Below are 23,605 nucleotides of genomic sequence, written 5' to 3'. Positions count from 1 at the left end.
CCCCCCCCCCCCTGCTATCTCCAAAAAGGAATCAAAGAAAAACGGATCAGTTTATAAGGGTTTATGTGGCATTTTACAACATATTTTCAAAGGTTCAACTTGGTCCTATAAGATCATTTTCTAATGTCAGAGAGATTTGATTCACAGTCGCTGTAATGCAAAAAAAAAAAAAAAAAAAGCAGACACGACAGAGGTTTAAGGAAGAGGTTAAAGTGACGTCCTAGTCTAGTACCAGCATGAGTCGTCTCAAATGTCACTTCCTTATTGCTCGGTGGTTGAATGAAAATACTTTGTTCTTGCAACAGTGTTATGTTCGCTGTTGCAAAATATTCTCCAAGGTAAAAAAAGAAAGTACAGTTGTGGGTTGAGGTATTGAGGTATTTTGTGCTGATATCCAAAATCTTTAAATAAGCCGATTTTCATGCCAACAATTGCAAGAAATGACATGGATGACCAGTTTTTCCCCCAGAGTTTTATTCTTGGCAGAGTGGAGAAGCCTCTGAAACAGCATGGGACACTAAGGGTGTGATTGTTTTCTTTGTGGAAAAGTTGACATTTTTTGTATTTGGTTCACTTAGTTTCACTCTGCCCAATTACAAGCAAACCAGGGCTTGTAAACAGAAGTCACATGGACACACAAGTAGCTCCTTTATTGGACAGAGTTGTGGTAACCTGACATCCTGCATGGATATGAGTTTTACTTCAGTATCTGGCCAATATATTGGCAAATCACTGCATCAGTCTAACCCCCCTCTCCTCACACGCTCCACTGGATGACTGAGCCTGTAAATACATTCGTAATTTGTATTATGTGTATGCATACTGTACATACAGTGAGTTTGCCAATTATCACCCAGGTAACAGGAACGTTCGCACACATGAACGCGCCTCTGTTTTTGGAATAACAAACACCAGTGAATCAATTCGCTCCTATCTGCGGCAGATTGTCCTCAATAAAACGGTCATCAAGCAAATAAAAATGAAAATTCATCAAAGCCCGAGTTGCCATGGCAGCCCAGGTGACAGCCATTTCAGATGTGGGCCGATGAACCGAGCGCAAGCCATTAAAGCCAACAAAGGCTTCACACCAGCCCGCACGCTATTGATCATGACCGCCACTTGTCCGGTCTGAAAGGCCCGGCGGACACAGAGACAGACGCCCAGAGGAAATGATGCGGTTCTTTTACACAGCTCTCTGATGTGAAAAGGCCGCCCGCTTCAACAGGCCGCGTGGGCAGCACTCAAAATAACCCCCTCCCCGGCTCTTCATTAGGCCTATTTATTGAACAGGCTGCTGTGTTGTTTATCAAGCATTTTCAAAATCAAAACAGGCATCAGGCAGTAGAGAAAGAAACTCAGCTGTTGCGGACTTCGGCAGCAATAGTGTAGAAATGAACTATAAAGCCAAAATACCAACAAAATAAAATGGGAAAATAAGTAAATACAAAAAACAAAAAAACAATGACGATAGGTCTTTTATATTCATTTGCAAACTATCATAGAGAGTCAGGGCTTGTTTAGATCTCACTCATTTCTAACTGTTTCTAACTGATCAATTTCCTTCATGTACACAGCAAATAGGCTATAGATGTTTTGAAAAAGCAACATTTATGTATAAAGTGCTTTGCCAAAATGATCAAATTATTAAACAGAAATTCATCTTTTTTTGTCCTCCAACATGAAACCTGATATGATGGTGTGATAGTTTACAGTGGGTATTATCAGATTATTGCTTCTAATCCAATTTAGGTTCATCAGACTGACTGAGGGCTGCTGGCAGGGGAGCCGCTAGGAATTCTGGGCCCTGCGAAAAACTGTCTCCTCTTTTCCTTCTTTCCTTTCTCCTCTGAAAACCAGACTGAGCTGTTGGAGCAGAGGCGATGCCAGCACTGCTGTCAGCATCGTTTCTTTTTGACCTTCTCTTGCGGCTCTGTGATATTCTAATTAGAAAACGCCAGGAATAGAAACTCCCGCGGAAAAGCCTTTTAAACGCCAACAGACGCCGGTGGGCCGCTGGGCTAAACCACTTTCTACAAAACTCGGGGGGTGTTAACTTGCAGGTGATGGATATTTTGGGCATGGTGATATATGATACATTTCACTGCACAAGGCATACAAGCCTATTTATATTAACAATAGTTGTTTCTATTAAAACACCAGTTACATTATTGTAGCAAATATTTATCTCACAATGAATTCTGCAACCCATGTTATCTTCCAGGGCCCCTGCCGGCCCTGGGGAACTTGGTACCTTCCTAACGTTTCACCCCATGGTTACTGCTTTTAAGACTGCAACATCACATGTGGCAAGCCCAACAATGTCAACATGCTTATTACAACTGTCCATGTAATAACTTCCCAGTAGCGCACTAAACTATTAATGTAATAACTTTTTCCTATTGGAATCATTACATTATTGGGTTTTGTTGTATTTCTAAGAAGGCTGAAATTGGCAGTTTTCACAAATGTAATAACTGAACTGTAATAATCACAAATTTGGTTATCAACTATGGTGCTGCATCAAAAAAAGGGTTGAATAGGCCTGCGTATGGAAACCAAGTGATTACATTAATGGTAGGTAACCTTTATTTAGTTCAATGGGACATAGGTTTGTTAGGTTCATGGGAAGTTAACAGTTTCTCATCTGTGTACAAATGTTCTGTAACATAGTAAGGCAGGCTGGAGAGTTGCATATTTGTCTGATAAGCACAGGCCCTTTCCAGTAAGAAAATAACTACCTGATCTCTCTAGTTTGAAACCAGTCCCTTATCTGTGTTCAGGAAATTGAGAGGCAGGTTGCTTGGGAACATGAAACGCTCCGCTACTTCCCCCCCCTGGCAGGACTGTTGGATCCGTGTACTTTGCTCAGTACAACATTACATCAAAAACCACAAAGCCTGAAGTAAGGCAACACGTTTATTTCCCTCTTTCAATTGTTCTGCCTTACAACCCCTGACAACATCATGTATGACGTCATCAGGTTTGGTTTTTCTGGAAAGGCAAGTCCGTCCAGTTTACTGCTTGAGGTCAAGTGCTTCTTTAAAAAAAAAAAAAAAAAGTGCAAACGTCTGACAAAACAAAATCCTCCAGGTGTACACATCTTTATTAAAGAGAATTCATCTACAGTGGTATGATACCAGTGAAGCAGTCGTTTATACATATGACCAATGTCACTCACTGACAGTCAGCAGAATACTGTCCTCTAGAAGATTGGATACATCTTTTACATACACATAATGTAGAGGCAGACAGCAGATCAAACAAACAAGCATTAACTTAACTGAAAACTTCTGAAAATGTTTTTTTTTTTTAAGACAAGGAACATTCAGCACAATTCAGGTTGTATTTTTCCATTCAGTTCTCGTTTAAAGTGTTTTGATGCAGCACACCGACGGGTTGAAAGGTTTGGATGCGCGTGGCGAAGTGTAGGTCGGCCCGCTCTCGACGTCTCTGCGACGTGGACTGTTTTTGGTTAACACTTTGGTAGAAGTATAAACTGAGTTTTCTTTAAGGCGGTGTCGCCACACAGCGATGACAAAATGCTGACAGCAACACAACATTGCCCCGTCCGTGCCTCGATTTCCGTCTCACGGATTTATTGAGAGGAATAATGTGCGGAATGTTGAGGGCTCGACGCGATGACACATTTGATCTATATATACACACACACATACCAAATTAAATAACCTAGTGTTTACACCACGAGCTGGAGCAGAGGTCAGAGCCGCGCGTCCATTCAAACCCTGGTTGTGTGCCAATTTCAATTTGCCTCGCTAAAGGAGACGTCAGAGCGTGTATACCGGGTGTGAATGAGAAGTGTGTTAAGTTGGGGAGTTGGACGAAGGGTTAGGGCCGCCGCCGGGTGCCTCTGCAGAGGGACATCGATCCTCGCCCACCTCAGTATTTTGGGTTACGGGCCAGGACGTCACAAACAGCCCCAACACACAAGTACACAGCGGTGTAGTGTGTGTTGGCGCTCCTCTGAAAAGGGCACGCTGCTGGCGCCCAGTAGAAATACAAGCAGAGTAACCCCGCTGTTCAGCAGGCTGCTCTCACATAGAAAACCAACCTCAGCCAGAGCCAACGACTCAGACATCCATGACTCTGGCCTCCAGTCACCTCCTAGATCTGAACCACACAGCAACACCCCCCCCCCCCCCCCCGTCCCCTCAGTGCATTTTGCTTCATTCTCCATCTAAACCCCACCCACGCTTACGGTACCCCCGCCCAGCTTCTTCCCCAAATGAGTGGTTTCACCGATTCAGACTCTGGCCACGGTGTTAGGTTTGTCCTGAGAAACAACTGGCCTGGATATTGAGCGAGGGGGCGGAGGGGGGGCAGCTGGGGTTGAGGCTGACTGGGAACTAGCATTGGAGAGATTGGTCGGGGAGTCTAATGTGAGAGCGGCCCGCTAAACAAGCAGGGTTTAACCTCAGCAGCCAGACTGGGTGATGTCTCCACCGGAGCTCTTGGTCACGTCCAAAGTGGTGAAGACCTGGCAGGGACAGGAGAGACATGTCAGTGAAGTTTCTTTATGCACCTTTCACAGGCTATCTTCAGGTTCCAGAGCCCAAATTTAAGACTTTTTAAGGCCTTTTTCACGATCCCCGCAGTTAAATTGAAGTCCAATTTAACAACTAAAAAATAAAGAAACAAATCTGTCAAAAACAAGCCCATTTTCGACTGAACGTGGCTAATGAAAGCTCGGTCCCATTCACATCTTTTGATGAAACAAAACAATTAACCCTTTGCCTCATTTCCTCTTGCTTTCCAATTGCAATGTTACACAGCTCTGGTTCCACATTTCTTTATTCTAGTGTATCTTTAATTGTACATACATTTTTTGTTTTTATTTCACACTTGCTTTGGCAATGTAAACGTATGTTTCCCATGCCAATAAAGCCCCTTTGAAAAGAGAGAGAGAGAAAGAGAGAGAGAGAGAGAGAGAGAGAGAGAGAGAGAGAGAGAGAGAGAGAGAGAGAGAGAGAGAGAGAGAGAGAGAGAGAGAGAGAGAGAGAGAGAGAGAAAGAGAGAGAGAGAGAGAGAGAGAAGCAGCCTGTGTGACACAGAGCTTCAGGAGAAAGCGAGGAGCATAAAACATTGTGCTTTTTTTCCCACGCATGAAAAAAAAACAACCGAGCCCGACATAAGAGTTGTAACAGTCGCAAATATGCCTACTATGCTTTTGGAACATTGTTTTGCAGTAACAGATTAAGTCACTGGGTGGCGCTCCTTGTTTTTTACTGAGACTGAGTTACAGCAACAGGTTGAGTAGGCTATTACCCGTCTACCCAATACTGACGTCGTCTCGCCCTGCTATCCAGGAGTAACGTTAGCCAAAAAAAAAAAAAAAGTACAAAAAAAAAAAAAAAAAACATTAGCCTACTTCCCTAAAGCTAACAAGCACAAAGCTAATGTAAGCTAAGACACGACCGAGCGCGTAAGTTAGTGAAATCAAAGTCCTATGTTGCAAACAGAATAGGCATTTTTATCTTGTGGCCATCCACAATGATATGAATCGATTTGAAGAAACATAGTGGCTGACGCACAGACATGTCAATCATGGCTTTTTCCCTGAATAATAACGAGCAACTTCGGGTAGAAGAAATATGTTTCCATCGCATTAGCCTATCTGTGCTTTCCCGAATAACGGATTTGGATACATCCCTACCTCCAATAGTTTGTTGGCCAGCAATATGTTTGATCTTTTTCTTTGGTGGCATTTAAAACGTTCTCCTTTCACTAATTGAGACTGAACAAAACGGGAGATATGCGCGAGATATATGCGCAGATGGTGAGAAAATCGCGGCCGGTGGATTTTTTTTTTTTTTTCCCAACACGGCGCGTCCCCTGGACGGTAAAGCATCATCGGGTCATCATCGACATGAGTGAATACAGCATCCACATGAGTTTATTTACCAATTACCAAGTTTGTAGCCTTGTTGAAATGAAATCTGTGCGGCGAAAGTAGCATTGGATGCAGGCCCAGCAAGGGCATTAAGTTTCTCTCGCGATGATTGAGACAATTTTCTAGGAAAAAATAGGGTGCGTCCCCTGGACGCATTGATATTGAGTTTTCTGCGTCCTTTTGGATTTTAACGCGTCAGAGACGCAGGATGCGCACCTATTTACATCACTGATGATGTATATGTAGGATGTACGTATGACGTGTATTTGATGGTATGTTAAGCCCTTTTAGACATGGCTGTGATAAAGTGATCAGTGTGGCTCTGTTAAAGTGAACTGTGAGATCCTGTGTGATTCCTCTCACCTCGGCGCAGGTAGGGTGAATGCCGATGGTGTTGTCCAGCTGCTCCTTGGTGACGCCGCACTTCATGGCTGCACCAAAGCCCTGCGTCACCTCTCCAGCATTTGGACCCAGGTAGTGGAACCCGATCACTCGAGCCTACACGACGAGACGGCATTGGAGTAACAAATTTTTATTTATTTATTTATATTTTTATATATATATATATATATATATATATATATATATATATATATATATATATATATATATATATATATGTGTATATATACACACACACATATATACATATATATATATATATATATATATATATATATATATATATATATATATATATATATATATATATATATATATATATATATATATCACACTGCATCATTCCTACGATATAACAAGGAGTTCAAGCTGTTATTATGGGTTCAGTAAGCCATGGCGTTAAATTAAAATACAGAAAGTATCATACTGAAGCGCACCATGGCTCATGTGACACAGCAAAGATACTGTATATCACCTGTTGCTGCAACGCAACTACGCAAAAACAGGCCATCTTACATTGTCCAGTTTATTGCAGATGATCTTGGAGTAGCATTTGTTGTTGTCCCTGTTGGGCACAGTGAACTCCAGAGGCCAGAACAGACTGTGGTACACCTGAACAGAGGGAAACCGAAAGAATGAAAAAGATGAAGAGGTCATTAACCAGCAGGAATCCAGTTTGAAGACATGTCTGCAGTGTAAAAACATGGTACGTTTAGATCACAAGATTAGATCACAAAACTAACCCAGTTAGAAGAGTGCTTTGCTCATAAACGGCAGCTTTTATTGGTCTCCTGCCATGTATTTCAACTCGCATTAATGCGACACTGTGACAAGTTCTCAAATATGAACACGTGAACCAACTTTGTACTGAATTTTGAGAAAAGTGAAGTAAAATTAAGGAAAAATACTGCAAATGCTGTGTGTTCGCAGGTATTAAAAATAAACAAGGTGTAGTTTTAACTAGGGATGCACCGATCCGACTTTTTCAGTCCAGATACCGATACCGATAACTGGGCTTTGGGTATCGGCCGATACCGAGTACCGATCCGATACCAGTGTTTAATTAATAAACTGTAGGCTATGCCTCACTGTGTGGAAGAGACTGGGATCATTCTTTTATGTGTAAAGCAACATCAGGCTTGACTTTAACATTGCTTTCCTAACTTTGTAAAACAAAATGTAACAAATAAATACATAGATATAAATGTACTCAATTGTTATTTATTATTAAAATAATAAATAATCGTGCTTCAGCAACTTGGTAAAACATCTTCAAAATTAACAGGAATTACAATTCAAGTGTAAACCTTTTAAATGCAGCAACAAATTGGTCAGGAATTAAAATTCCAGTATAAAACAATACAACTGCATCAAATGAGAACAAAATGTAAACATTAAATCACAGTTAAGTCACAAACTAGTGCAAACAAACTTGATAAATTAAATCACAATTCACACAAGTAGTATAAACAAGTAACTTGGTAAAAACAAAACATTCAAAATATGCAGAATAAGCCTAAATTACTGAAATGACTCTGGCTTAACTGGTAATCTTGCTTTATGAAACAGCACCTCAGAAAAAAAATCAAGGTATGTTAGTCTGACTATGTGTCGGCCGAATGGAGCAGCAGTACCTGACGAACACGGAAAACACTTTAAATCGTGTTGTGGCAGGAAACAACGTTGACCTACAGCCGAGTCCCCGTAAACCTTGGATTTATGAATGGAGTCTGGCTGGACGCGCCGATTGTATAATTGGTGGAAAACTACTTTACCTCGCAGGTTAAATGGCAGCCTGCTCGGCCGCGCGGTGACCCGGGAGAGTTTAAACATATAACCGAGACAAAGTATTCATGCAGGTGTGTTTTTAACTACCGAGCATCAGCACCGACCCCCGGTCAGCTCACCCCGACCCCGGCTCTGTTATGAGGGTTGGGCGCCAGGTTAGCTTGTTAGCCTGGATGCTAGCTGCGGGAGGCTCGCGCCCGACGAGCAAGAATTCAGTGCGGGAGACGCTGCGCGCGGCAGGCGGGATCCTCCGGGATCCTCCGGAGCTGCTGGACCGGAGGAGCCACCGGACGGACCGAAGGCAAATGGCCGGGTCTACCGGCGCGCTGCTGACGCATGACGTAGTATGCGCACGTAGACATAAACATAGAATTGAATTGAATAGATCGGCCCCATTGTCACCGATACCCGATCCAGCTATTTGAGTCAGTATCGGACCGACATCCGATATCAGTATCGGATCGGTGCATCCCTAGTTTTAACAACTCCCACTTATAATACATCTCATGTTTAGTCATTCAAGAGTACAGTTCATTCCTATTCCTTTTGGACACCAAAATTACCGAGCAGAACCACAGCCATTGTCTTGTGGTTGCATTTAACTCCAGCCAGTTAGAGAGTTTAGTGTCAGGTGAAACGGATATCGGTAATTAATTATTCAGATGACTCTGTGTGTGTGTGTGTGTGTGTGTGTTTGTGTGTGTGTGTGTGTGTGTCTTACCTCGAGGTTGACCTGCCCGTACAGCTCGGTGGCCCTCTCCTCTGACAGGCCACAGGAGCCATACTCCAGCGGGGTGAAAACAGTGGTGGGGACATTGACATAGTCGCACTGCACAAACAAAGACAATTAACCAGGGTTTGTTAATGGAAATAAAGCCTCTTTAAAGCTTTTGCTGTCACATGATATTCTGGTGAGAATCGACCACGGCAGATTTCACACTGGCTATCGTAGGTTGCATCCAAACAGTTATTACATGTTGGCGTGATCTAAAAGGTTTTCATTGAGGCAGCATAGGCAATGCCTTCTGTCCAATACATTAGGAGATATAGAACTTTCTCTATTCATTCTCTTCAATTACTGTCAAATGCACCCGAGCATAAATAACCAATGTGGTTTATCGTGCAGTCCTACTAGCTATGGTTCCCTTGAACAGATACTATGTAAGATTAACCCCACCTTGTAAACTGCCTATGGTTTACAATTGGACTAGCGTGATTTCCTGGTCTGTATGTGTGCACCTTGAGCGTTGAGCCCCCGTAGAGGCGTCGTGCCAGCAACTTGCCAGCCTGGATGGCTACGGGCGTCAGCTCCCATTTGCCCTCCAGGATGTCGCCGATGCCGTAGATGTGGGGCACGTTGGTCTGCTCCTCATCGTTCACTGGGACCTTTCCATTTCTGGACAGAGGGAGGGGTGCGGGACAGTCAGACAGCACAAAACACACTGCATTCAACTTTTAACCATTTTTGAAGACCAAAACTAAACTTATGTTTGTCAAGCTAAATGTATAACAAACAAATCTTCCATCTTTTGGAACGTGCTGTATAAATTACAATGAATAATCCTTATTTTATCGTATTCTCAGATTATTATTCTCAATCCTTGTTATAAACTTGTTACTTATTAATCCTTATGTATAACACTAGTCATTTTCATGTATTTCCATTTGCATCATCTGGGATTTGCATCAATGCTAGGATTTGTATCAGCTCACTTGCACGCAATTGTTTTGATTTACATAATGGGTTGATTTTCACTGGACTTTCCACTGTGGCCATCTCAATGTACAGATGTGAAAAAAATAAAGAAACATTAAGTTTGAAAAGTTCAGGGAGAGATATAGGCCGCAACATGACTGCAGTATCTCCCGACTGGCCCCAACATGCATAAATAGGATATCGGCAACAAAACACTGTAGTTGAACTAGATATTTTACTTGACAGAATTTACTAGAACTAGATACATCAATGAAATAACAGCACAACTTCATCCGGAAGATGTAAGAGGGGGACTGTATAATCTAATAAACGCATGACCAGGCAGAAATTAGACTAACTGGGTAAGTTATGTTGAGCAGAACGGGGAAACATAGCTGTAGTAGTACTTAACATCATTTTACACATACGCTGCATTACATAACAACAACCCATCAGCAGATCCCTGAAACGATCAATAACACATCTAATCCTTTGTCAGTATTATCAAGAACTGTAAATAACTACAGTTGTGATACAGGCCAACCCGCTGATGGCCCCTGAACCCGGTGGCCCTCTGGCTGTGTGCCAGCCCCATGGAAATACTACTATGGTCATAAGACTGAGGCATATGACTCAGAGCGCCGTCTTAAGCCTGCCTCATGCTGTCTTAATCCCTGTGGCCTCCAAGGCTCGCCCATTCAGTCATTCACAACATAGTAGAAAGATTACATCCTCAAAGCTAGCAAAGACGACGCCCTCAATGCTATAATCAATTACAAAAGCAAGGCAGGATATCTGGAGGTTTCAGAAAGCCAAATTTACATTTCAAATGCTACCTGGAGTTGAATTTAAGACCAAAACTAACCTATTTCTGATTATACAAAGCTAATGACAGATCTGAAACTATAAATGGCAGGATAAGAAAAAGGACACTTAATTAATTGTTAAGGGATGTGAAGTCCAACTGCAGACAGGATGCATGTTGTACTACTAACCCTGTTCTGGATTAAAGTCCAAAGGTGGACATGCAGCACAAAGAAACCAGTCATTGCCTGATGGGAAAAACAGACCTCTAAAAACCTATTAAAATGTCCTACATAGTTATTAGAGGCCTTAAATTTAGTTAATTTATTTTATACCTTCTAAGGCTTTCTCATATTACCAACCAAACACGTGGCCTCTCTCTCTCTACCAAATCCTCCAGTACTCTTAAAACACACACCACCCCCAGCTGAGAGCCATGGGATGGCAATACTGCTGAATCACCATGACTGTACCATGAGTCTTAAAGGCACAGGCACACCCACCTGGTGTGACTAGCACATGTAGATGAAATACGAGGAGCAGGGAAAGGGAGAGGAAGGAGGCTGAGTGACATGGGGAAAAAAGGGAAAGAAGACAGAGAGAGGGATAATAAACTTACTTGGGGTTGACTTTGACCCCCGCCTTATCTAGGCCGATCTTCTCTGTGCATGCATCTCGGCCCACTGCTATCAACACCTTAGGAACAAAGAAATTGCTTCTTTAGTTTTGAGAAACACACCATCCTCGCATCATTCCTGCAGAGACGTTACTGGCACTTTATTTATACAGTTTGGTATGTTTGCAAAATAGGAAGTAAAGGCACTGCAACTTATTCATACCATAGTTGGCAGGTGTTAATAAAGGATAAATCCACCCTTGGATCCTTTTACACCGTTAGATATCAATCTGAGGTTCAGTGCATTCCAGGAGTTATTTTGTGATGTTGTCATTTACTTTTTTGATGTACCCACTTTGCCTCAACCTGCCTAGTCTGCTTCTACTTACTTTCTTCCCTCTTACTCAAAACACAACATGTCTAGTAGCTGCACTGCATTCTGGTCTATTGAGGCTAGTGTTGGCGGAGAAATTGGTATCTTTGCCTCTTCTACGACGGATTTCTCCCTGTATGATAGTTGAATATCAGCTTTTTGATTCTGAGGGACTGACACAAAAACCTGACGTTTACTGTCGATGTTTTAGATCGCTGAGACATTTTCTAACAAACTCCATTGTAGCTGCGTTGGAAATATCTCCAAGTGACGTCACGTTGTATGCGTTGGTGGCCAATTATCCCTCATTATCCCTTTAAGGGTGGATTTTTCCTTTCAAGCCGTCGTAACATAAAACAGAAAAACTAGTAAGTGCTATGGGTTATGGGAGGGGTGAATTGGATACAGCGGTACGTACAGTGTTGTACTCTCCCTCGATGATCTCGTCGCTCTCTGTGGACTTGGCTGTCACCTTCAGCCTTCCAGGAGTGCCCGCTTCCAGCTCCTCCACCTGACACATGCAGACGTGCGCAAAAAAAGAAAGAAAGAAAAAAAATGAGTGCCCCTGCGAAATGTGTAACCGAAAAGATAAAACGTTATGACACAAGATGCTATGATAGTAAATCTGGTCCATAAAAGGCTTGACAGCTTGCACCATTATACAACATTCCAGCCATATATCTCATAAACAAATCAAAAGGAGTCCAGGACAGGCGCTGTACTATTACGTACAGCTCAAAGTTTGCAGAGTACCTTTCATACTTTTAAGGCATGTCTATTTGGGCACGGGTGTGATTAACTGAACAATCAAAGCACCAATGGTTAACGCGTGTCAGTGGCAGTTAATAACAAGTTTACTACCCATGGATTCATTCTAAAGCAAGACGAAAAATTGTTGTACCAAAAGTGAAATATTTCTGACAGAGAAATAATTAGCTAGAGGAGGTGAAGCATATTGGATTGATAGAGGTTGATAGATAATGCCCATTTCAAACTGGTACACGCTTGTTCCTAGGTTGCCATGCAATGAAAAAGTGTTGAGATTAGCTGACCTACCACTACTGACCATATTATGCCGTTATGAAACTGACAGCCACATGCTGAAATGTGATGGCCGCAGTTAAGCCTATTTAGTCTTCTCTTCATTTTTCTATTCACTGTCATTTCCTTTGCTCTTTAGGTGCAATGTGCTAGCCAAGTCAGCATACATTTACAGCTATGCACGCATTAGAAATACATGCTCCGAAGATGGACCATTTCTTTGGATTGATCAATTCGATCAATTTAGGCTGCGTTCACACTGTTCTGCAAACTGCCACCATCTTTTTTTGCCAATGGAGTCAATGGAGTAGTGTCCACTTTAGCCACGGTGCCCCTGGCTTCTTTTAAAGGCAGAGCAGGGCTCTTTCTAAAGTTAAGAAATGTTCAACTTTGTAAATGGGGACCACATGACCCTGACTGTTTTTTTTTTGTGAGCTGACAAATCACAACAAAGTGGAGGCGGGATTTCATGCTATGAAGGCCGCTGACATTGGGGATGTCCTGATCCAGTTTTTTTTTTGTCTCCAATACCGATCCAGGTTATTAAACTTTGAGCACTTCATAAAGTAAAGCTTGATCCAATCCGCAGTCAAACTCAGCAGTGACATGCGGCAGATGTCTGAACTCAAAATGTCTGTAATTTAACTAATTGGATCACATTTTTCAATCAGTCCAAGAGGTGTTCACATACCTTTTTGTATAGTAGTTGGAGTGCATTACCAATATTTTTTTCAATTAATCGATTCATCATTTTGTCTGTAAAATGTCAAAAATAATGACAGGTGTTTACTTAGTCTGGCCAGCATCCAAAAAAAATCCATTTTGTAATGGAGAAAAGCAAGCAAATCTTGACATTGTCAAGCTGTAACCAGCAAATGTTTAGTAGTTTTACTTGATAAATGACTAAAACAATGAATCGATTAATTTCTGAAAATTCAATAATAATCCTCGCTTGTTTTTTTCCACCGTCATGGGGTAATTAATCCATTTTTTTTTTCAGTGCATCATCTAATGTTTGCTGCCTGGGTGCAGACTTCTTGTGAGCTGCTATCTATGAGAACTCGTCCTTCGAATGACATTTCTTCAAGTACCCGATTAAATTAGTAGTATTGTAATTAGCTCTGCTGGTGCCCCCCCCCCCGAAACACTTGCATTGCAAACAGTACAATTTGCTGTTTGACTGCTTTCGCTCTCCGGTTTAAAGTAATTCCAGACTGTGCAGACATGACTGCTACCCAGCTGCTTTCCAACCTATGTTTCCAATTGTGCGCCCCACTGCCGTAAGTGGTGTATGACATTTGTTTACGGCAAATACTGTTTTACATCAATTTGCATATAACAACTGCAGGTGAGGGGAGTTAAATAAAGAGGCTACATTTATAAATGGAGGCTACAATAAAGAGGTTACATTTATAAATGGATTGGAAGTTGATCAAACAACCTGTAGCAGACACCTCATAATGCACCCACATCTGCTTTGACATCCCTAGTTTACAATAACAACTACCAGAATGAAAACTGAGAAAGCAGCGGTAGAAAACTGGCAGAAGTTGCTACTCTATTGTGGGAGTAAGTGTTTGAGAGTTGTACATAAGTACTGTTAAAAAACAAGCACAGATCCTGTACAGACCCAGGGCACGTGTGTTCAATTCAATTCAATTCAATGCACTGAAGCGTTACGGTTAAATAATCCCACCAACGTCACTTAAATACCACAGGTAATAATGTTACCTAACGTTAAAGTTTAGAGGGCAACGGAAGACATGGATGCATGCAAATTAACGGAAGAGAGTGGGGCTCGGTGCAAACTAGTAAAATAAATAGTGACAACCGAATTTATGAATGAGAGTGAATTTGCATATGTATGGTACACACTGGAGCAGAGTGGAGTAAAATTACCACTGTACTGACTGTGTATGTAAAGGTAACAGGAGTCACTCTGATCTCGCGATGGCTGTAAATAATGTCTGTAACCATAGTAACGTTTACTTCAGACCAATATGGCGGCTACCATTGCCTGTATTTCACTTGTGTATTTTCGGTTTACTTGACACCAGAGGCCTGTCTCACGAAGCGAGATTAGTGGGTTAGCGAGCTGGTTCACTTTTAACCGGGGTAGATCACCATGGTAACTTATGCTGCACAGCTAACCTGCTCCGGAGCAGGTTAAGTTGAGGCTATTGGATCAAAACGGATGAAAGGCCTGCCTCCTGACCAATCAGCTCTCTGGAAACAGGAGTTGGCATTCCTACAGGATCCCGATTTGGACAAATATAGTACATTCAGAAGACAATGACAAGTAACAAAGGAAACGGCTACTATTGAATGAACAGACAGTAAGAAGTGCTGTTCGCAGGGCGACGTGTTTACAGACCAGTAGAATCACTTTGCTTTCCACGATAATTTATTATATCGGAGATATATAGCAGGTACTCAACTGACCATATTATCAATGAATGAAAGCTACTGTTGCATATTAATTGGGCAGAATTTTTTCATTGGATTCCCGACAGTGTTTGGTTCAATGTAGGCTGTTGCATTCATATTCCATCACCGCAGCCCCGAAGATCATGAGGCCGACTTTCTGAATAGAAAACCTTTTTACAGCCTCAATGGAAAATATGCCCACTGTGTCCTAATGACGGGCAGTTCCTCCAGTAATCCCCTCTAGCCTTGGTAGCAGAAACAATGTTACTTTACAGGGTTATGTTTTAATGCTGACATTTATTCATTATAAGACTTTGTTCTTCTTGAGAGAAGAACCCAATGTTAGTATCCATTTCTTTCCAATACCCATGTGTTGAAAATGTCAGCAGTATATTTTAGGGCTTATATAATCCTATAATTAGGTCTATTGTCTATGGCTTTTATTGTTTCATTATTTTATTATTTTCGCCTATTACTTCTTTGTATACTTTTGGGCTTATATTCTATGTCCTTTTCCCCGCTGAATCATATTACTTTTGCTGTGCAACAATCTAATTTCCCCAGGGGGATCAGTAGTTTCATCTTATCCAAATTGTCTGATCTGGATCTGTCTGTTGCATGTGATTGGCTATTTGTTACAAACCCCGCCTCTTTCATGTGAACGCGCTCATAGCTGGATAGGTAAATCCTGGTAAAGCCAGTTGATAACCAGCTACGTGAGACCGGTTATCAGGATCGTCAGTGTTAGGTTTAGTGAAGCCGGCTAACTCAAAGATACCCTGACTTTGTTGAACTCGCTTCGTGAGACAGGCCTCAGTAACACCAGTAACCAGAGGTGTCAATGTATCCATAAGATCTTAATAAACCGCCACTGACAGCGGCGTCATATTCTGTTTTTCCACCGCATGGGCTTGATACTTTTAACCGTAACATTTGGGCCCAAGACCACAGAACAGGTAGGAACAACCGCAATGTTGAGGAAACAGACTGGATAGAAAATTTGAGAATGTCTCACAACACTTACCTCCGTCTCTTTCAAATTAACAGTGATAATGTTACGTAACGTAACGTAACGAGTGTTGCGCCTGAACGTCACCTAACAACCAGTTGTCCAGTCCGGTTCTGGTACACACTACTCGGACTAACCGAATCCGCTCTCAAATTCAGTAGTCAATACCTGAATTTTCAGGGAGTGAGTTCGGTGGTAGAATGCGGTTCTCTCCTTAATAACCAAACTGTGTGAACTTAACATGATTAAGCTCCAATGAGGAGTGACAACCATATTTATTTGCAGTGTAGTGGCATTTAGCCCATAGGCGAGAGCCATCTCTTAGTCAAAGACGCCCTCCAGAGGCCATCTCACGAAGCAACATCTCACTAAGCGTTACCTGACTGACTGACTGACTTGAATTTGGCTCGCGATGCCCTCGGCTGCGCCATGGGAAAAAGCAGAATAGCTGACACCTACCTTTACAGGTACGTATTTGCGGAGGAACTTGACTCCGTGCTCCTCCATGTGCTCCCCGGCGCGGTTGGCCATGTCCTGGTCGAAGCCCCTCAGCAGAATGGAGCGGACCATGACGGTGACGTCCAAACCCAGGCCGGCCAGGAAGCCGCCACACTCCAGAGCCACATAAGACGCCCCAATCACCAGGGTCTTCCCCGGGCAGTAGGGCAACGAGAACAGGTCGTCACTGGTGGACAGACACAAAGACACATAGGAGGTCAGCCACAGCAAGCCGGTGAAGAGTAAACAAGGAAAAGCTAAAAACAATGGCCATGTTAGAATCAAAATTGTAGGAGAATGCAAGCCTCTGAACATTCTCATTTACATCTTTTTACACCATGTTTCATCATCACAGAGAGAGCAATCAATGTATAGAAAAAGACATGCTTTGGATGCTTTTGGTGCTAAGTTTGGAGTGTCTATTGGCCCTAAAGGATTGTATTGGAGAGTTGCACACCGAGGCAAGCAAGACATAAATAGCTTCATAGCTTCATAGTGAGGCAATTGACAAGATTTGGCTCAGAATTTATCAGTATGATGAAAAAACAGTGTCCAGGTGGAAAATGTCTGGAGTTGTGTTAATTCACAAAATGACATTAGATTTGCTGAGAAAAGATCTGTGACAGTAAGTTAACAGCATAAGACCATCTCCCATGTAAGTTGCCAAGACAGCAGCATAATCACCAGACACCAGGGGATAATCTTAGATAACACTGTGTTTAGACAGCTGGGAGATTCCACATCTATTAAATGGAAGCCCTGAGACAAGGCCTCCCGGAGAGGATAGAACGGTGAAATCATTAAGGGAAGGGCTGTGTTTGTGTTTTCATAGATCACACTTGGCACACACATGCCATAGCAAACCACACCGGTTCAGACATCTGCTGTAAGTACCTAGTGTTCTAACAAGGAACTTAGGGGGGGGGGCTTCCTCCACACTGCATGTCATTAGATGGGACTGGTGGTGTTAAATGCAATGTGTACTTGGTATTGTGTTCTAACCTGGTGATGCAGTACTCCTTGTCTCCAGGGATGCCCAGGTAGCGTGGCCTCTCTCCTGTAGCAAGGACAAACTTAGCCGCTGTGTGAAAAGTCTCCTTCCCTCGCTTGTTTGTCGCCTACCAGGGAATACAACAGAGGATCTATGAGAGATTGTTCCCAAGCATGTGGTACAGGTATATTAAAGCTACAATATGCAACTGTTTGACATAGCAACAACAACAATGGCGGAAAGCAGTCAGAAACAAAAGAAGAGTGAGGCTAAACATGTGACAGACAAAGCCCGCTAAAAAAAAGGGGTGCATATCAACAATGTGGCCTCAGGCTAGGATGCTCTTTCAAGGTAAACAGCTCATCAAGATGAGTGACAAGTGTTGGGCAGGAAGTTGACCAACTGAGGGGCAAGAGGGCGGGACTAACAATACACTTCTCGTTTCAAGACGAAAAGTTGCATATTGTAGCTTCAAGGATACACTATTGTCAATGTCCTGAAACTGGAGCAATCACAAAACAGCAATGCCAGTGAAACATCCATCCGATTTCCCTCTGCAAACTTGTTTACAGATATAGAGGTGACAAGACAAACATGGATTTAAAGCTTGACATTCAACTCGAAATTCCTTTATATCACAAGTCAAACAGCACTGACCTTGACTTTGTGTGGCTCAATGAACTCTGCGTAGGAGTTGACATAGTTGACATTCTTGTTTCTCAGTGCCACCCTGTAGCCCCAGTTCAGCGAGCCGATGTAGTTGTTCACCGCTGTCTTCATCGTCTCCCAGTTGTGTTTCACTGAACACAGGAAGAAGAAACTCCATTACTAGAGAAGAAAAACCTGTTCCTCTTGCAAGCTGGGAGCCAAGTCTTCACAGGAGCATCAGATAACACCAAAGCCAACAACTGGACTTCTGAATAAGGAAGTCGAGTCAAGCGAGGCTCGCCCCAAATTTACCACGGCAAGGCGACGTGAATTCCCCCCTCCGTGACCTCCTGGGCCTGCGGCTGCCCTCTGAGCCCTCACCTGTCTCCTCAAACTCCCAGCCAAACTTGCGAGCGTCCTGCATGGCGGTGCCCAGCAGGGCCGTCTGGTGCATCAGCTTCTTGGGGATGCAGCCTACATTCACACAGGTTCCGCCCAGACCTGACCGCCAGAGGAGAACACGTTCAACAAAAAACAGAGAAGGATCCATTCTCAACCACGTTAGACTCAAACAAATATGGTAATACGGTTAACTACCTAGGTATGCTAGAGGGGAAATTTCTTACCCCAGGTGGTTCCTTTCGGTGTGGGCACAACATAGTCTAGTACCATCACCTTCTTCCCCATTATAGCAGCTTCCTGTTACAAACAGAACCAATGTTACAACAGGATCACACTTGCTCCATAATGCAGTTATGTTTCTGCAAACTGTGTGCAAGTTCTATGGAAGCATGATTCTGAAGCATGATTATAGTATTACACCATCAATTTTAATTTCAGCTGGCTTAACTTAACTGGTTTATCCCTGGCAACATGGAGACTCAATCGCAGGGTATCAACAGAGAATATAAACAGCTTAACCTGAATAACACCGTAATGTGTGTTGCAATTTATCAGAGCAGTTCTTCCTGTCACCTTTGAGCAGGCCAGGCCTCCAGATCCTCCTCCAATGACGATCAGGTCGTAGTCGTAGACTTCATTCTCTCCACTCAGTAGCTGCTGCAGGGAGCCATCTTTATGGGCCTGGCAGAAAGCATGGAGACGATTTAGTATCCATAGAGACAACGTGGCCTTAAATTACTCATCTTTTCATTTTGCCATGCCTGACCTAGGTTTAGGAAAGTGACCTAAACTTGTTACATTTTTGTTAAGATTGAGTGGAGGTAATCTACTCCCCAGTATTAGAAACAATACAATGCCATTTCTAAAGTGTGTTATCCAGTAGAAGAGAAATGCTTGTGTGGCCACAATATGCATATAACCACTCTCAAATATGGTTAGAATGACAAAAACAATCAAGATTGTGCATTTGGTTGTTTTGAAGGGAGGAGGGAAGAACAGACTGGGCATTTCAGATGAACCATTTTTATGCAAATGGACGTCTGAATAGTGGATTGAGTTTAAATGCCACTTGAGCCAAACGGGTCCCCTTAAACCCCATTTCTGGCATCTGAACATGCCACTCGATTGTGTAATATTACTGACCAATTGCAGCAAGATGTGCAACATTTACTCTAACGTATGATCAAAGGAACTATCAAAGAACAAAATCCCTTTAAGACAGATACACACAGATACACACCCGAAGTATACCACTATGAGTGATAAAACCCTTTACTGTTGCCTACCTGAATTGTTTTGTCACAGCCGCCAATATGCGTCTTGTTGATGAAGACGTTGGGAACAGTTTTCTGTCCAGTCATCTCAAGCAGCAGATCCTGGTAGTTAGATCCATTCTCTGGACAGATAGTTCAATGTTGTTAAAAGGGGCAATAAGCAAGATTTTGGCTGTCCACAAAATGACCATAATATATCTGCGGAGGGTTGATCTACTTTTGCATGGTGATATATTACCTCTTCACTAGATGTTTCTGTTGGGTCTCAGATCTAATTAGCTAGTTTAATCATCTCTATTGTGAAAATGTGACTGTATTGTTTATTGTTTCAATTACAGGCCACCACATACTGTGCAACAGCTATTGTTTTGTTTTATTACCTCCACCAAGGAGGTTATGTTTTCAGTGCCGTTTGTTTGTTTGTCTGTTTGTTTGTCTGTTAGCAGGATTACGGAAAAACTACTGGCCCGATTTTCATGAAACTTCGTGGAAGGGTGTAGTATGGGCCAAGGAAGAACCCATTAAATTTTGGAGCAGATCCGGATCCGACTCACGAACAAGCAATAATAGCTCGAACCTTGGTGGAGGTCTGCGCTCTCCGAGTGCCCTTCTAGTTTTATTTGTTTTTATTTTCTTTTTTATATCTGCTTTGTTCTCTCTTTATGGAAAAACCTTTAAATAAAATATTCCATTTAGGCTACAGGCCACCATAAGCTGTGCCAGAGACCTGTCAATGTTGGTGAAACTCCTTGGTCACTGCTGGGTTGATAAAAGTTAATACTTAATGCCCCTTTGGCTCAGTTCATAGCGGAAATAATCCTTTCTGCCATGGCGGCAGAATAGTTAAAGCTTGTCTTACAAAATTTGAATGTCGTTAAACATTCTCACGCTAAACGCAATCAAGTTCCCTCTAGCATGCAAATTGTGCTCCGACTAGTTCTGGAAATCTAGGTGAATATATTCAAATTAACAGCTGAGACTGGAAAGAAGTAAAATAAGTAGGCAAGAAAGAGCAGAGGCTGGGGTTTACAGAGATATGGACTGCTGCCAAGATATCTCCAGAGAGTGACTCAGCACGTTTTGTGTTGCTGCATAGTCAGACTTGACAGCACATTCTGGGGTCAAACATTAACATCCTGGCTATATGAAGCAGAACATTTTTCAAATGTGTTGGTAGAACCTGCTTAGACTCAAACTCAGCCAAAAGAAAACATGTTCTAAATTGATATCATTAATCCAGGTGGTGCTAGAGGGGCCAGGGCCAACTCAACCCGTTTACAACACAGGAAAAAGCATTATTCCTCCCAGTTGACAAAGCAAAACTTGGAACCAAAATACATACAACAGTCACAGAAGTGCTACTCACAGAAGATAAGCGACATGCATCTTAAATAAGCACTGGCTGTGCATGTAGCGGAAACCCGGATTTAACTACATGTACGGTAGAGCCAGACTGAGATCACTGTACCAATATTGGACCAATATTAGTCTTACACAGATAATGTATCAGAATATATCCCACTAGTAATGAACAAATGATATCAGCGCAGAAAATCCAAGTCAGCACTAACATTTCTGAGCTGGTTTTTCCAAAAATATTTGCTTTAACAGGGATGGAAATTGCTAATAATTTTAGTGACAATTAGGCTACATGACATGAAACGGTTTAGATGACAAGTGTACATTAGAGACCGGCATAAACACTTGTAGCTGACAGACGTTTCGCCGAGATTATCTGACAACAGTAGCCTACCTGCTTTTCCATCATGCCTGGAACATCTGGTAAAATATGCTTTAGTTGTTTAAATCTCTCAGTCTCAATTAAACTTAGCAACACCCTTTCATTTTGAAGTCATATTTGTAATAAGTTCAGTTATTTGTAGATGTGATCCTGCTTGATCTGAACAAAGGGTTGCAAGGAATGTAATTGCTGTTTGCCTCCGATTCCTTTTCATCCAAAGACACACCAACATGTCTGGTGTTTATTTAACAGAATGGCTGAATGCCAGTTTAGATTTGCAGGGTCTGCAATCATTGTAATGGTAATTACATAGTAAATTGTAAAGAATATACAGCAGTAAGGAAAGTTAATAGTAATAGTTTAATCGTAAAGAAATTACATTATATGCAAGAGCATGTGTGCAGGAGTCACTCTCTTGAAATGAACATTCTTTAAAATTGGTTTTGACAATTCATGGTGATCTTATGTTTTTATTCTTTAATCTGAAATTAAAGAAAAACTGTGCCAATTACGACAACATTGGGGCTGACTTGTCTCCCAAAGGATATTGAGATTATATTTAGCATTTTGCAGGCCAATCTGGAAATCATATGACTGTCCTGATGTAAAATGAAACTATGTAACACAACCAAAGGGAACATACAAAACGTTTCCAGGTCTTACCGATAAGATCCAACTCCACTACGTTGCACTTGACGTTCAGCTCTTTGAACAGGTCTTTCACCTGGAGAGGAAGACACGTTGAGAAATGATACCTTTATATCTTCAGCAGCCGTAACCATTAACTAACATTAACGTTACGCATTCGCTAAAATCATGTGACAGCCCTACTGATGAGTGTTGTCTTTTCTTGTATGAGTCAAGCCAAACGCTTGTTACAAAAAGGGCAGAAATGTTGCTTTGCTTGTCGGCACAGGTACACACCTCGTACAAAATATCTTAAGACCTTTTAAGAATCCATGGGGACTTCTGGCAAATTAGGCATTTAAATGATTCACTAAGCAGCGCTTTGTTTCAATGAAATCCCACCTTTTACAATTCGTTTACACTACTTACTACCGCCATCCACGATGTATTTTGGCGGAAGACTGTGGGACTAACATACGAACAAACTCAAATATTATTTTAATAAGTGCTGGTGGTGTATTGGCTCTGTGCCGAATCGAAGAGTGGGTCCTAATTGTTCATACAATGTGTTAGGTTATGTATTACGAATTATGTAACTTTTCCAATAAGCAAGGCCACAATAATTTGCCGTTTTTGCAATTGTGTGACGGTCTCTAACGTTACCTACAAGAGATAGGAACGTATCGGGGATAGCGTCCCTAGTAAACTAATCAACAATAACTTACTTTTAGTCCCCGAGAAATACGATATGAATGCCGGTCTAAACTAACTTAAATCCTATCATAATAAGCTTTAATAATGTTTTTGTACTTCATGGCTACAGAAGTGGCATGCACTCTAGCGTAAGCATTCGTTGCATTAGCAAGGACCGACCAGCGATTAGACCTAGCCCGTCTATTTAGCGGCAGAAGATGGAGTGGTGGGCACCGTAGCTTCCGCCCCAAAAAACAAGTAACTGCGCTTACCTTGACACAAAACGGACAGTAGCTTTTGCTGAAAACCATCACTTGATTGGTGTCAATAAGCCCCTGTATCCGAGATTTGAGTTCATTCCTCCCGCTGTCATTTTCTATGGGAGGCATTTTCCAAGTGTCTGAGCCTGCCGCCCGGCAAGCTTCAGTAGACGGCTAGCGAGTGAATGTGGAGAAACTCCCCGAATTAAATCACACCCACTTAATCGAAGTAAATGTGCAAATGCCTTTTAGTCTCTTGGTCCTTTTACAGAATAGAAAGTAAAGTTCGGTGCTGACTTGACTGCTGGCTCCCTCCTCACTGCTGTCAGCGGCTAGTCTACCACCCGCGCCAAACGTCTTATTACCATAAGTCTTGGCTTGTTAGTTTGGACGTGCTCGATTTGAGT

General features: G+C 42.2%; 1 protein-coding gene across 1 annotated transcript; it reads right to left on the bottom strand.

Moving 5' to 3' along the window:
• Nucleotides 1-3,085: 3,085 nt before the first annotated feature.
• Nucleotides 3,086-23,605, bottom strand: txnrd3 (thioredoxin reductase 3). The gene is made up of 16 exons (XM_078283542.1): nucleotides 23,211-23,605; nucleotides 22,282-22,342; nucleotides 19,890-19,999; nucleotides 19,177-19,284; nucleotides 18,828-18,900; nucleotides 18,583-18,702; nucleotides 18,211-18,353; nucleotides 17,565-17,680; nucleotides 16,524-16,749; nucleotides 12,006-12,098; nucleotides 11,218-11,294; nucleotides 9,338-9,494; nucleotides 8,820-8,927; nucleotides 6,827-6,922; nucleotides 6,272-6,406; nucleotides 3,086-4,495 (listed from the first exon to the last, which is right to left on the bottom strand). The coding sequence occupies exons 1-16, from the start codon at nucleotides 23,325-23,327 to the stop codon at nucleotides 4,433-4,435; spliced, it is 1,803 nt and encodes a 600-aa protein (XP_078139668.1). The 5' UTR covers nucleotides 23,328-23,605; the 3' UTR covers nucleotides 3,086-4,432.

This window comes from Centroberyx gerrardi, chromosome 5, assembly GCF_048128805.1.
Source record: "Centroberyx gerrardi isolate f3 chromosome 5, fCenGer3.hap1.cur.20231027, whole genome shotgun sequence".
Classification (NCBI taxonomy): domain Eukaryota; kingdom Metazoa; phylum Chordata; class Actinopteri; order Beryciformes; family Berycidae; genus Centroberyx; species Centroberyx gerrardi.
Note: the sequence above shows the minus strand (reverse complement) of the source record. Positions and strands in the feature narration are given on the sequence as shown.

What these genes read in the sequence shown, in the direction of transcription:
- txnrd3 (XM_078283542.1), bottom strand. Translation starts at nt 23,327, where the DNA reads ATGCCTCCCATAGAAAATGACAGCGGGAGGAATGAACTCAAATCTCGG. An exon ending in GCTGTGACAAAACAATTCAG is followed by an intron (nt 19,285 to 19,889) that starts GTAGGCAACAGT and finishes GCTTTCTGCCAG; the next exon opens with GCCCATAAAGATGGCTCCCT. An exon ending in GCAAATACGTACCTGTAAAG is followed by an intron (nt 12,099 to 16,523) that starts GTAGGTGTCAGC and finishes TGCATGTGTCAG; the next exon opens with GTGGAGGAGCTGGAAGCGGG.